Here is a 13888-nt window from a genome sequence, read left to right as displayed (position 1 = left end):
AAGACAAAATTATTTTCTAACTGACAATCAACCAATGTAATCCATCACAGTAACAGTCTACAGAAGAAAAAAAATCTCATGATCATATCAATGAAGAAAAAGCATTTGATAAAAATTAATATTCATTTATGATAAAGACTTGAAGAAAACGAGGGATAGAGGGGAATTTCCTCAACCTGAAAAAGGGCATCTAAGAAAACCTACAGTCAACATCACACTTAGCAGTGAAAGACTGAAGATTTTCCCTTAAGATTGGGAACAAAGCACAGATGTCCACTCTTGCCACTCCTGTTCAACACTGTACTACAAGTCCTAGATAGTGCAAAAAGATAAGAAAAATGAATGAAAGTCATCCAGATTAGAAAGGGAAAAATAAAATTGTTCCTATTTGCAGAGAGCAAAAAACTCTTGCAGCTCTTACAAGTGAGTTCAGCAAGGCTACAGGATGCAAGGCCGACAGCCAAAAATCAACAGCTGGAAACTGAAGTTAAAAATCAATACCACTTATAATAGCTCCAGAAACATAAAATATTAAGGCATAAATCTAACAAAATACATACAGAATTTGCATGCTAAAAATTACAAAATGCTGATGATAGAAATCAAAGATCTAAATAAATGGGAAAAAAAAATACTATGTTCATGGATGGGAAGACCCGACATAGGAAAGACGTCAGTTCTCCCCAAATTGATCTATAGGTCTAAGGCTGCTTAATCAAAATCTTACTATGAATTTTTTGTAGACATAGATAGAACGACCTAAAATTTATATAGAAAATTCTAAAATTATGTAAATCTTACTATGAATTTTTTGTAGACATAGATAGAATGACCTAAAATTTATATAGAAAATTCTAAAATTATATAAATCGCCAACACAATGGTGAAGTGAGAGAAAACACTCTACACAATTTTGGATGGAAAGACACTCTAAAGACTGGGTGAACATATTTGCAAGTCACATATCTGACAGGGGACTTGTATCCAGGATATATAAAGAACTCTCAAAACTCAACAGTAAGCAAACAAACAATCCAGTTAAAAAATTAGGCAAATTACTTGAACCAAGAGGTCACCAAAGAGCATATAATGAAAGGCAAACAAGCACATCATTTGCAATCAAGAAAACACCAATCACAACCACAGCGAGATACCACTACACACCCATCAGAACGTCGAAAATGAAGAATGGTTGACAACACCAAGTGCTGGTGACGAGGTGGGACACAGGGACTCATACATCACTGGGGGATGGGGGGAGACGCAAAACCGTACAACCACTTGGGAAAACTGTTGGTGGTGTTCCATAACGTTAAACATACACTTACCGTGTGAACCAGCAATCCTGCTTGTACGTATTGATCCAAAAGAAAGGAAAACATATGTCCATACAAAAACCTGTACATGAGTACTTATAGAGACTTTATTCATAATCACCAAAAACTGGAAGCTGCCCGAATGGCCCTCAAATGGTGACTGGATGGAGGAGCTGTGGCATGGCGGAACCCTACCCAGGAGCAAAGAAGAAGCAAGCACTGATTCACGTGACAACGTTAATGGGTCTCAAAGGCACCACCGCGAGTGAAAGAGGCGGCCTCAGACGGTCACCGACTGTATGTTCTGTGTATACGACACTCCCGAAAAGACAAAACTAGAGTGACAGACAACCGATCAGCATTGCCAGGGGCTGTGGGTCACGGGAGGAGGGAGATTTTAGGGTGAGGAGCCGCTCTGCACCCTCACCGTGGCCGCAGTGACACGAGGTCGTTGCGTCAAACCTCAGGGCTGCATGCCAAAATGGGTCAGTTTTACTCTGTGTTAATTTTCCAAATGAAATAAAAGTAAGCACGGAAAATAGACTTTAAGAGCAGACACAGTTTTAAAGCAGGTCGGGAATTGTCTGGGGCAGGGGCATGGCGGCAATGAGTGGGTGCAGTTCCCAAGCGGGACTGCCCTGTGCCTAGTTCGCTCCAGCGGTCACACGGATGGATGGGCCCGGGGCCTCTGGGAGAGCGATGCCAACGGTGGGGGTACCCCCCCAGCACGGTGATGCTGGGCTCAGATGCCATTTCCACAGCAGCCCAGGAGGGCCCTTCTGCCCTCTCTGTCTACCACAGAGTATCTGGTTCCCAGGGGTGGACACTTGCCTCGGATCACACGCCCTTCCAGGTGGCAGGGCTCCGGCTCCAGCACCCCAGGCTGCCTTCCACTCAGCATTCCTGCTGCTGAGGAGGGTCTATTCAGGGTCTACCCTGCTGCCCCCGAGAGCCTCGTACATACCGTAGCTGGCGATGAGCGGGAGGTGTGGGCCAGGGAGTGTCTGGTGCTGTCCATCCCCCCGTGGATGAGATAGGCTCCCGCGCTGGAGACAATAGGGCTCCCCCCGACATCCATGGTGATGCCCACCATGCTGTGTGAGGGGACCGTTGGCGGGGAGGAGCCTGCCACGGTCACCTGGGCGCCGCCCGGGGCCTCGAAGTAAGAAGCTGCGCTGCTGGGGGCGTACATCTGAGGCTCGGGGTTGTAGGCATAGGCAGTCCGTCTGTCAGGAAGAGAGAAGGGCCTCGTCTGAGTCTCCACGGGAATCCAGCAAGACTTCACGTTAAAGCTGGAGCCCCTCGACACCAAGCACACGGGGTCATTCAGACATGAAATGTCAGGGCAGTGCAAAGTTCAAAGTGATCATTTCTGGAAATATTAAGGATCACAGGATGACTCATTGAAACTATCACTGAAAAATTCTAAGTGTGTAAAGGCGTTGCATGGGGGAGCTCCTTTGAGGAGATGGAACGATTCTGTATCTTACTGCGGTTACGTGCCATCTGCACACGGGGTAAAATGGCCTAGACCACACACGCACGCACGCACGCGATGGCATGTAGGCTGCTAAGTGTGAATTAGGCCCACGGGCTAGCTGACAGTCCATCGCAATGCCAATCTCCTGGTATTGTGCTATGGCCACAGATGTCACCACTGGGGGAAGCGGGGCAAAGGGCACACGGGACTTGGTCCTAAGTCTGCAACTGCCTGAGAGTCCGTGATTCTTTCAAAACAGAAAATGTTTGCAAAATGAAATTGCCTAATAAAAAGAACTAAGCGATACCAAGAATTTGTCTGATATTCTTTGACCGTTTGGATTAAATGATTCACCCTGTGGTTTGCGACTCAAATTTTTAGGTTCTGCTCGCTCGTGTAGAGCTGGCCCCAGTAAAAGGCGGTGCCTGAAGCTTAGTGGTGTGTCTCGAGAGCTTCCCTGTGGGTGGCATCGAGGCCCCTCCGACTGGCCTCCAGGAGGCCTGCACCCCTGTCCCGCCTCCCGGGGTGACAGCCGATTTAACTGTGGCACAAGATGAAGCTCAGGACGTTGATGCTGGGGCGACCTACAGACCTTGCTCAAATTTCCTGGGCTGTCCAGGCACTGACGTGCATCTGCGTATGTCTGGCACCGCCTCGGGGCTGTGCTGCAGAGACTCGCACGGCTCCGGCCATCACCGTGGCCAACCCTCACGCCCCATCCCTGAACTTCTGGAAGGAGGTCGTGGAAATCAAATGAGCCAAAGGGCTCGCGTCTTGAGCGCAATGAGCTTCATGGGAAATGTATCATTTTCTGCCCCGAACACCACATAGTTCGAAGGCAGAATGCTCTAGAAGTCCTTGACAAATGGAAAATCAAGTTTTAGCAACATCATAAACAGCCAGAGGTGGACACAGGCAAGGACGAGAAGGTAGAGACAGAAATGGTGCCTGGATTGTGAAGACTGAATCTTCTGACTTAAAAGCTGGACTGGGGTTTTGTTTCGCGTTCTGCTTTGTTGGAAAGGCTGCCTTTTACGGCAGTGAGAACTACCAAGGCCTGTGATTTCTGAAATCTCCACAGGGCTCTGATGTCCTAGAACTGTTGTAACAGTTCCAACATCACCCAGAGGAGGAGGAGGAGAAGTTTCCACACACACAGCCCCAAATGGGAAGGGGTGCGGGGAGTCGTGAGAGAAGGTTCTGGACGCGGCCCACGCTTGTCTGCGAGGAGGGCCCTTCCGGGCGGAGAGGCAACCCACGTACAAGGCTCCATTCGTGTAGACGGCGTCTCCGCCTTCCACGTACTGCACCTGCGGGGGGTACACGTGCTGCACCTGGAACGACAGCAGGTACCGGGCGTGAGGCAAGGCGGGCTCCTGGAGGGGCCGGCTGGGCGCGTCTTCTCGTGCCTTTTGCGAACAGTGACTCCTACGTGTCAGATTTCCCTCCCCAGCCGGCGCTTCAACCCAGAAACCAGGAGAACTGGTCACCAAAAGGCCCCACGGGAATGGAGCTGCTGCCGATCCACAGCTCTGCTGCATTTTCTGGGCGCGGCGGCTCGTTTCCGCCGCGGAGCCCGAGGGGAGCGAGGTGGGCGGCCCCCATTCTGTGGCGGGTCGGGGGGAACCCAGCTCGCAGCTTGGAGCAAAGCTGCAGAGCAGAGCTGGGTCGGTCGGTCCCTGCCACCCGCCAGCCACTGGGCAGAGGGGTGGGTCCCGCTGGACAGGAGAAGCCAGAGCTGTGGACAGAACGTGACCTTGGGGGGGTCGGACACCCCTCACCCCCCGCAGGGCAGAGGGCTTGAGCTGGTCATACTCTACATGGCCTCCCTGACGTCCCCTTTGGGTGGCCCTGGCACCCCTCCCCAGAGGGGCGGGGGTCCTGGGAGGCACACCAGGGAGACCTTCAGTCTGAGCAGAATGGAGTGGGAGCTGGAGAGGGGCACTGGGAAGCCCCCAGCCTCGGCCCGCCGCGCCCCTGCCTTCACCTGTGGCCACGTCAGTTCAGCATCTCAGCAGACAGGGGCGCTGGCCCGGGTGGTGGAAGCCCGAGCTCCGCGCGCAGAACCTTACACCCTCACCACAGAGGGAAACTTAACAGACGCCTCCTCCAACCTCCTTTTGGGGTGAGAGAATCAGGGGCTGGGTTTCATCGTGGCCTCTCTCTAAGCCTTTTCGTGGAGCGGCAGGATGGGGCTGATTCCCACCTCCTAGGACAACCCAACGCAGTGCACGATGCACACACACAAGCCCCTGGAATAGCGAGCATGCCCGAGAAGGTTCCGGGGACTAACATGCTAGGGGTGGGCTGTGCCTTAGGGGGCTGGGGGAGATGCAGAAGTCACTCTGCAAGTCCAAGCTGCCCAGAGAGAAAGGCTGGGGCAGGCCCGGCCCCACAGAGAGGAAGCTTCTGGAATCATGACACTGCTCGTGTCTCCCTCAAGGAGCTGAGACAGAACCGCTGGTTCCCTGCTGGGCCTGCCTGAAGCCTTTGCTTCTCTCCCATGGCCCCGAAACCTGCCCCAGTTGCCTCCAGACAAGCGCCTCTAAACACACCAGCAATCTAAGCCGGAACCCCCTGGGCAGAGGGGTGTGCCGTCTGTCCCGGTTCCGAGAGCCTGCACTGATTTTAATTCAGCGTGTTACAGAGCTCAAGTCCGCAAACTCCAGCCCTCGGGCCAAATCTGGCCTGCCTCTTTCTGCAAATAAAGTTTTCCGGGCACACAGCCACGCCCCGCCGCTTGCATCCACAGCTGCTTTCTCAAGACAGAGGCAGAGTTCAGCAGTGGTGTCGGGGGCCGCTAGCCCGCCAAGCCGAAACATGTGCTGTTTGGCCTCTTCCAGAAAAGGTCTGCCCCCCGCTGCTCTAGGTCACCCGGACTCTGTCGAGCTGCTGATCTGTGCAGCTGTGTGCCTGGGGAGCGCTCGCTCTGAAGCTCTGTTCCGGGATCACTGGATTTCACAAGAAGCACTTCCTGGGTCATGGCATTGGTCTGAGGGTACGGCACTTGCTTCCCCAGCAAGTTCCACATTCCTTCAACCCAGACACTGGGCTTCTCTGTCTGCGTGTCCACCTCGGTACCCCAGTGCTCTACCGGGGTGCTGGCTTGCACCCCGAATGCTGAATTTCTGGATGATTGAAAGATCGTCAGAGTTCTTGGCCTGTTGCAAACTCTCTGCAGTAAAAGATTCTTTTTTTTTTTTTTTTAAACATAGCTTCCGAAAGAACCTTCTGGTCAAGAACTGAAGATATTAAAGACAAAGGAACGGCAACAAGAGGAAAGGATGCCTCGTTCAGAGAGGGCTCCAGATCGCTAAGGGCTAACGTGTCCCATGTCCCCTGTGCTGTGGTTACCTGCTGTGGCACCTGCTGGACCCTGGGGAGGGAGATTGGCTGCATCTGGGCCCCTTTGGGAGCCGAGCCCGCTGCCTGGACCAACACCCTCTAAAAGGGAAGGAGAGAAGGATGTTTAGACTTTAGTCAGAGTTTAGCCCTTAAAACAAACACAGATTACAACCAGAGCCCTGCTACCTTCTCCACTGTCACCTTACAGACACATAAGCAGGACTCACAGGAGGACAGGACAGTGTGCACGCACGCACGCACACACACACTCGTTCACGTGCACGAGCACACGCACCTTCACCTGCCCCCAGCAGCTCTCCCTCCCTGGGGTCTGTTCTGCAAGGTGACGTGGGCTGTCCCTGGCACCACGCTGAGAGGCTGGGTGAAAAGAAGGACCCTCTAGACAGCTGTCCACACCACCTTCCCCCGGCCCTGGCACCAAGCTGGGGCTGGTGGCAGAACATGGCCGCTGTGGTGGGAAGCTGGGCCGGAGGGCGCAGGGCGGGGAGGTGAAGCGGGAGGCGCACACCTGGCTAAGTGAGGCGGCAGGAATGCCTCTCTCTGGCAAGGAGCGAGGCACCCGCTGTTGAGGGAAGGCAGGGCGGCCCGTGAGCATGAGTGCTTGCAGCTTTCCGGAAAGGGAGAGCCCCGAGTAAGCAGCAGGAAGTCTCTGCTCGAGGAGCAGAGGAGACACCTGGGCGGGCTGGATGCATCTCTAGCAGGAATGGAAGGCCTGGAACTCGGGAGGGACACCGTGGCCACGGTGCGCCCCTGGAGGCGGGCCCCTGGCACCAGACAGCCAGGGGATGGAGGGCTGAAGGGTCAGCTTCAAGCAGGCAGGGAAACACATCAATTAGGCTACCACTGAATCTGATCATGCCCCCTTGGCACCCTGGGAGGGGCTGGCAAGGCCCACGCGGGGGCTGCTGTATTTGCAGGAAATAGAAACTAAACAAGTCTGATTGTCCTTTCTAAAATGAATAAACCTCTCTGAGGTCTGCCTTTGTGTTTTTGCTGAATGAAGGGGCGTTTTCAGCTTCATCAATTCTGTCATGCTTCTGACTTCTGGAATACGGCTCGTGGGGGGTCACACAGCCGCAGTGGGCCTCTGCACACGCCTCCAAGCTTCCAGTCTGTTCCACTGCCCTCGGCTTTGTGTGATCTTATGTCACTAACTTTATGTTTGTGTCTATGATGTATTTCCATCCATGGCAGAAACCTGGAAGTCAGGAGCCTTCATGTGGAAAGTCTCTCTGCAAATTTTAGAGATTTTTTTTTTTAAAGACTTTTTATTTATTTATTTGACACAGAGACAGATAGTGAGAGAGAGAGCACAAGCAGGGCGAGCGGCAGGCAGGCAGAGGGAGAGGGAGAAGCAGGCTCCCCGCTGAGCAGGGAGCCTGATGCGGGGCTCCATCCCAGGACCCTGGGATCATGACCTGAGCCGAAAGCAGCCGCTTAACTGACTGAGCCACCCAGGCACCCCTCTCTCTGCAAATCTTAAAGAATATATCCATTCTAATGCTAGAATTCTAACCCATCTTTTGCCTTATCCACAAAGTCTTCCTGGGTAACAGGGTTAATTCCCAGGTACGAGAAAACTTCCATTAAACGAGAGGAAGAGACTAAGTTGGTTTCTTTTCGTGTTTGTATCCTTGAGTCCTTGGTGGGACCTTTTCAACAAATAGCGACTGACATGTTAATTTGGGAAAGCTCTCTCTGCTGACCCGCGTGTTTTTCAAAACCTAAGAGGATGTGCCCCCCGCCCCTGCACCGGCCACGCCGGTTTTCCCCAAGCAGCAGGCGGGCTGGTCTGTTACCTGCGGGGAGGCTGGTACCGGCGGGGCCGCGGGGGCCTGGGCTGCCGCTGACGGACACAGAGTCACAGAAGCTGGCGAATCGGATCCACCCTCTGAATTCTGCATGCTCAGTTCTAAAGAAAGGTGGAGAGAGATTGAGTGGAGCAGGGTTGCCATCACGAAACCCCAAGAGGCAACATCAGACACGCACAAGATCGGCGAGTGGTTATTACCTACGGTCTTCAAAATTCAAATGTGTAAGGAGGACAGGGAAACGGGGGCCCAGCTGCTCCTAGAAAGAGAGGGGGTGGGGCAGGAAATGTTTTTCCCAATATAAAACCAAAACTCAGCTCTGCAGGCACTTCTCAATGGCCGGCTGGGACGACTAACTGCTTCTCCCCTGGCCAGGCTGATCCGGCTGAATGACTTCCCAGGGCTCAGACAACTGTTTACTCATTTATCCAGCAAGTCACAAGCTCTTGATGGATGCTTGCCATCTGGGGAGCTACTGTACCCCAAACAACAAGGGCGTCCTCCTAGAGCAGGGTTTCTCTCCCTCAGCACTGGGGACCACCAGGGCCGGATCGTTCTTCACTTGGACCCCGGCATCCCTGACCTCTGCTCATCAGATGCCCAGAGCGCCGCTCTCCCCGCCCCGCCCCACCGTCATGACAACCAAAAATATCTCCAGACACTGTCCAAGGGAGGAAAAAGGCGATACACAGTGGAAGTAAAGAAGCATTTTATCTTGGGCTGGATAGAAGTGCTGCCTTCTGTTCCTAGAGATCCTTGCCGATGAGAAAGCATAAAAGTGTATTTCTTTGCAGCCAGATGCATATATCTTTCAAATAGGTAGTTTAAAAATTCTATACAGAAAGACTCATTTTTTTTAAAGATTTATTTATTTGAGAGAGAGAGAGAGAGCAAAAGCAGGGGGAGTGGCAGAGGGAGAGGGAGAAGCAGACTCCCCACCGAGCAGGGAGCCTGACGCAGGGCTCCATCCGAGGACCCTGAGATCATGACCTGAGCAGAAGGCAGAAGCATAACCGACTGAGACACGCAGGCACCCCCAAAAGACTCACTTCATACCGGGACAACGTGGCAGCTGATACAAAAAAATCATTCCATGAAAATGCTCAAGGGCAAACGGTCTTCACTCTTTAAGAACCGACTGCTCTTGGCATTTGAGAAGCTGTTAAATATGCGAACTGCAGAGAGGGGGTGGCTCTGTGGGCAGGTGCACCCCCGTCCTGTGCATGTCCCCCCAGCTGTTAAGTGGAGTCTCCCCACTTCTGCTTCATGGGGAGCCCTGAGCAGCACGGCACACACCACGCCCCGCAGTGCCCAGGACGGACTGCCAGAACGTTACACATGCTTCCGCAGCCCAGGAACTCCCACCTCTAACAACGAAGGAAGAAAGCAGAGAGCAGTGTGTGGGTGTTTATCTCTGAGTGTTGGCTTAACCCCATCTTCACCGACGAGGAATATTCTAGGACTCCCATTCCCCTCCCAAAGCCCTTGGTACCCTGAGAGCCACAGGACGGATCCGTGGATGTGTTGCCTGCGCCTATGGCAGGTTCCCAGGTCCCTGACTTAGTCCTTACCACTAGATGTCCTCAGAGGCACGTGGTGACTGGCATCCCCCACTTTCTTCTTTTAGGGAAGAAGGAGATGGAGAATTTCCAACGTGTATTTATTTTCTGGGTCTCCAACTCTCTGCCTTCCCAATAATTCCCTGACTTTTGGAATTATTCTGTAGGAAGTTGCTTAATCGAGGTCTTATTTACAATTTTCCCCAACGTTGGAACCAGTCATCTGCACCCCACACACTACTTTGTTCCAATCTGAAGCCAGGAAGTGGGTCACTTCAGTGGTAGTGGGAGGAAATCGCTGGACTAGGGCTCTTTGTGGAGAGAGTCCACTGGTCACAGAGTGGGAAAGCTGACTCAGAGGCCAGTTCCTTGTTCACAGGCAGAAATAATAGTGCTCCGAAGCCTAAGTCTTATTAAAACCAGGGGAGCCTGTGAGAGTGTGAGGCTCGACAGTGAGCCCATGCTCGGCTCACTGTGGCCAGAATGCAACTTCCAGAATGCAAGTTATTCAAGATCGTGCCAGGTTTTCACATGAATGTGTTTCCTAGATTAACACATTGTTTGCCATGTGCTGTTTGTCACAGTGTTTAGTGCACGGTGTTTAGGCCAAGGGTCGCCAAAGCTTTTCTGCCAAGGACCAGAGACTTTGGGGTACACCTGGTCCTATTACAACTACTAGACTTTGCTGTCCTGGCACAAGAGTGGCCATTGCTCACACACACACACACACACACACACACACACAGAATGATCCTGGTTGTGCTCTAATAAGACTTCATTTAGAAAAAAAAAAGGTGACAGGCCAGGTTTGGCCTGTAGACCATAGTTGCTGGTCCTTGGTTCGTATAATTTGCGTTTGCTGAAGTGATGTGGGTTTGGAAGATGGGTAGAAAAATGTTACTGTCTGGATCAAAACCTTGAGGTCCAGGGGCCCTGGATCTAGTGTGGAGTCCTTGTGTCCACATCTCCCCAACATGGCAGAACGAGGGGCCACAAGGGATGACCCAAACTGTTAGGAGGATGAAGCTGCCGGCATTTAAAGACAAATGGAATTATCATCTGGTCTGAAATGACAGCAGTGCTCCTGAAGGTTATAAAGTCACAAATAAAATTGCCAAATCCTGGAACCTCAGGAGCCAGGTACAGCCCTTGAAACTGAAGACAGGAGTTTGGGCACAAGGGACAAGTCACTCTGGGGAGTTGTAGTGGGTTGAACAGTGACCCCCACAACTCATGGCCACTCAGAAGCTCTGAATGTGACCTTCTCTGGAAAGAGTGTCTTCGCAGAGATAACCAAAGTAAGGATCAAGAAGAGGTCATACTGGAGTAGGGTGGGCCCGAAATCCAAGGACTGTGTTCTTGTAACAGACAGAATGGGACACGCGGGGAAGAAGGCCACGTGATGATGGAGGCAGAAAGGGTGGGATGCAGCAACACGCCAAGGAAGCCAAGATGGCTGGGGCCACCAGAAACTGGAGGAGGCAGAAAGGATCCTTCCCTAGAGGGAGCACAGCCCGCCGACACCTTCTGGTGTCGTGAGAGGACAAGTTTCAGTTGTTCCAAGCCACCCAGTCTATGGTACTTTGAATGGCAGCCCCAGGGACCTCATGCAGGGATCCATACGATGAGCAGCACAGCTGGGACAAAAGCATCCCGTGCAATGGCTTCTGGGTAGTGCTTCAGTGCACAACCTGGGCAGTTGATAAATATTTACCAAATGAATAAATACTTCAGTGTCTCCTTAGTATTACAGCCCACACTGAATTATACAAGATGATATATAGTGTTTCAGCTAGTGAGAGTCTACATAAAGTTCCAGGACATTTACAGTCTACCTCGTTATTTTAAGGATGTGTAGGACTATTCTGGGAAATGTAATGACCTTTGGAGACTGACTGTTCTACTCGCCCTGAACACATCCCTTAATGTTAGCATCAGAGACAGATGACAGACCCATGGGGGCCAGCCTGGCTGCTCCAATATGTCGAGGGCATGAAATCCTTCCCTACCCATCTAAGATAACCAAGGTCATACGTTGCATATAAGCTGGTCTGGTTTCCTGAATTTTGTTTCTCTGAATTTCTTTTTATCTGGGTCCATTAATCCAGGACTCCTAACACATCAAAGTTAAGGTTTTTTAAAAAATTGTTTCTTAAGAGGTATGCAACAGCACTGGCTTTCAGTAATGGTGGAGTAGACTGGCTGGACCAACCCTCCTGCAGGTAACAGTTAAGAAATCTTGACAAAATATTAAAACACACAACACTTACACACACACACACACACACACACACACACCTATTTAAAGACATTGGGGGCTGATCAAAGCAGGCAGACATTGCCCAGGAGTCCACCCTTGAAAGACCTCTGTCACAGACCAGTGATTCTGAATTTTTGCCAGGGGCATGCCCCAGTCCACGAATGCTTAGGTGGCGGAAAGCAGCAATCTGGTTGTCTTGAAGTGTGAGAGGAGACAGTTCAGAATATTAGGGGGAAGTCCTGGAAGAGAGAGAGCCACAGAGGGGGAAAGCCCCCAGATCTGCCTACAGTCTATCCAAATCTTTGGCCAACTGACTAACCTACACTTGTGTGGGGAAGACACCAGGGGTTTGGGAGAAAAACCAGCAGCTCAAAGATGAACAAACTTAGAGGAGATTTCAGCTACTGCTGAAAAAGATATATTTGCATGAGGGGCAGGGTTTGAGTCCAGCCAAGATAAACACTAGCAGAGGGAACACAACAGAATCCAGAAATTCTACAACATAGCATTCATGATATCCAGGACCCAATAAAGACCATGAACTAGGAGAAGAAATAGCTACGACCCATACCCAAGAAAAAGAAGGGAGGAGTCAATTATAACCAAACCATGATAATTCAGGTGGTACAGATAAAGCAGCTACTAAAAATATGTCCAAGAACTTAAAGGAAGTTATATGCACAATAAATGAACATATAGGAATCCCAATGGGGGAGGACAAATTATTAAAAAAAATTAGTAGAAATTCTGGAGCTAAAAAGTGCAATACCTAAAATGGAAATTTCACCGACTACACTTAACAGCTGATTAGAAATGGCAGAAGGAAGAGTTAGTGAACTTGAAGAGAGATCAATGGAACCCAATCTGAAGAACTGAGAGGGGAAAAATTGGAGAAAAATGAACAGAATATGCAATCTAACATATATGTAACTGAAGTCCCAGAAGAAAAGGAGAGAATGGGAGAGGAAAAAGATATATCTCTTAAATTTGGTGAAAGACATCAACTTACAGATCCAAGAATTTCAACAAAGCCCAAGAATGATAAATACAAAGGAAACTAACTTAGATGTGTCATATTTAAACTGCTAAAATTAAAAAAAGAAAAAGAAAATCTTGAAAGCAGCCAGAGAAAAACCACATATTATATTAAAAGGAACAATAGCATGAATGATAACTGACTTCCATCAGTGACAATGGTGACCAGAAGACAATGGGATGACATATTTAAAGTGCTGGGGGAAAGCTGTCAACCTAGAATTCTATATCCAGCAAAACTATTCTTAAAAGAAAGGTGGGACAAAGACATTTTATGATAAACAAAACTTGAGAAATTTTGTTGCCTACACTATGAGAAACACAAAAGCAAGTTCTTCAGGGTGAAGGGAAATAACACCAGATGGTAAACTTGGATCTGCAAGAAGGAATAAAGATCACTTGAAATTATAAGTATGTGGGTAATTACAAAATACTGTATTGTTTCCTTTCTCTTCTTTTAATTTCTTTAAAATACATCTATTTACAAAAAATTATAACACTCTATTGTGTGTTTTTATAACATACGTAGAATCTATACAACAATAATAGCATGAAGGAATGAGGAGGGGTAAATGGAATTAGACATGCAAGGTTCTTGTATTTTACAACATGTAGTAGTCTTATTTGTGATAAATTAAAGATACATAATGTAATCCCTAAGGTAATCTCTAAAAATAAATAAATAAATAAAACCCCAAAACATATAGCTTAAAAATTAATGAAGTTACAAGTAAATGAGATGCTAAACACATTTGTCCTCAAAAAAGGCAGCTAATGAAGAACAAAGGAACAAAATCCAGATGAAACAAATAGCAAAATGGCTTTCCTAAATTCAGATACATTAATTATTACATTAAGTGTAAAAAGATTAAACGTTTGAATGAAAAGACAGGAATGGTCAGGCTCAATTTAAAAAAAAAAAACTAAGATCCCATGATATGCTGCATTTTTAAAAGAAACCCTCTTTTTATTTTTAATTTTTTGGAAGATTTTATTTATTTATTTGAAAGAGAGAGGGAGTGCATGCAAGCGACGGGGGGGGGGGGGGGGGGGGGGGGGGG

The 13888-nt window shown here is 49.5% G+C and overlaps 1 protein-coding gene across 6 annotated transcripts in view; it reads right to left on the bottom strand.

Moving 5' to 3' along the window:
- Positions 1-13888, bottom strand: part of RFX2 (regulatory factor X2) — an 88647-nt gene that overhangs the window by 31263 nt on the left and 43496 nt on the right. For 3 of the 6 annotated variants that reach the window (XM_034997707.1, XM_034997711.1, XM_034997712.1), the window contains exons 2-5: positions 7962-8232; positions 6151-6240; positions 4060-4130; positions 2281-2542 (exon numbers count right to left, since the gene is read on the bottom strand). In XM_034997707.1, coding sequence (XP_034853598.1) covers positions 2281-2542; positions 4060-4130; positions 6151-6240; positions 7962-8117 — 579 coding nt within the window. In that variant the 5' untranslated portion in view covers positions 8118-8232. Of the gene's footprint in view, positions 1-2280; positions 2543-3388; positions 3889-4059; positions 4131-6150; positions 6241-7961; positions 8233-13888 lie in introns of those variants that run through there. The other 3 variants (XM_034997710.1, XM_034997709.1, XM_034997713.1) reach the window with 2 other exon arrangements.

Source organism: Mirounga leonina, unplaced genomic scaffold (genome assembly GCF_011800145.1).
Source record: "Mirounga leonina isolate KUSES-001 unplaced genomic scaffold, KU_Mleo_1.0 Mir_94, whole genome shotgun sequence".
In the NCBI taxonomy this organism is placed as follows: Eukaryota; Metazoa; Chordata; class Mammalia; order Carnivora; family Phocidae; genus Mirounga; species Mirounga leonina.
Note: the sequence above shows the minus strand (reverse complement) of the source record. Positions and strands in the feature narration are given on the sequence as shown.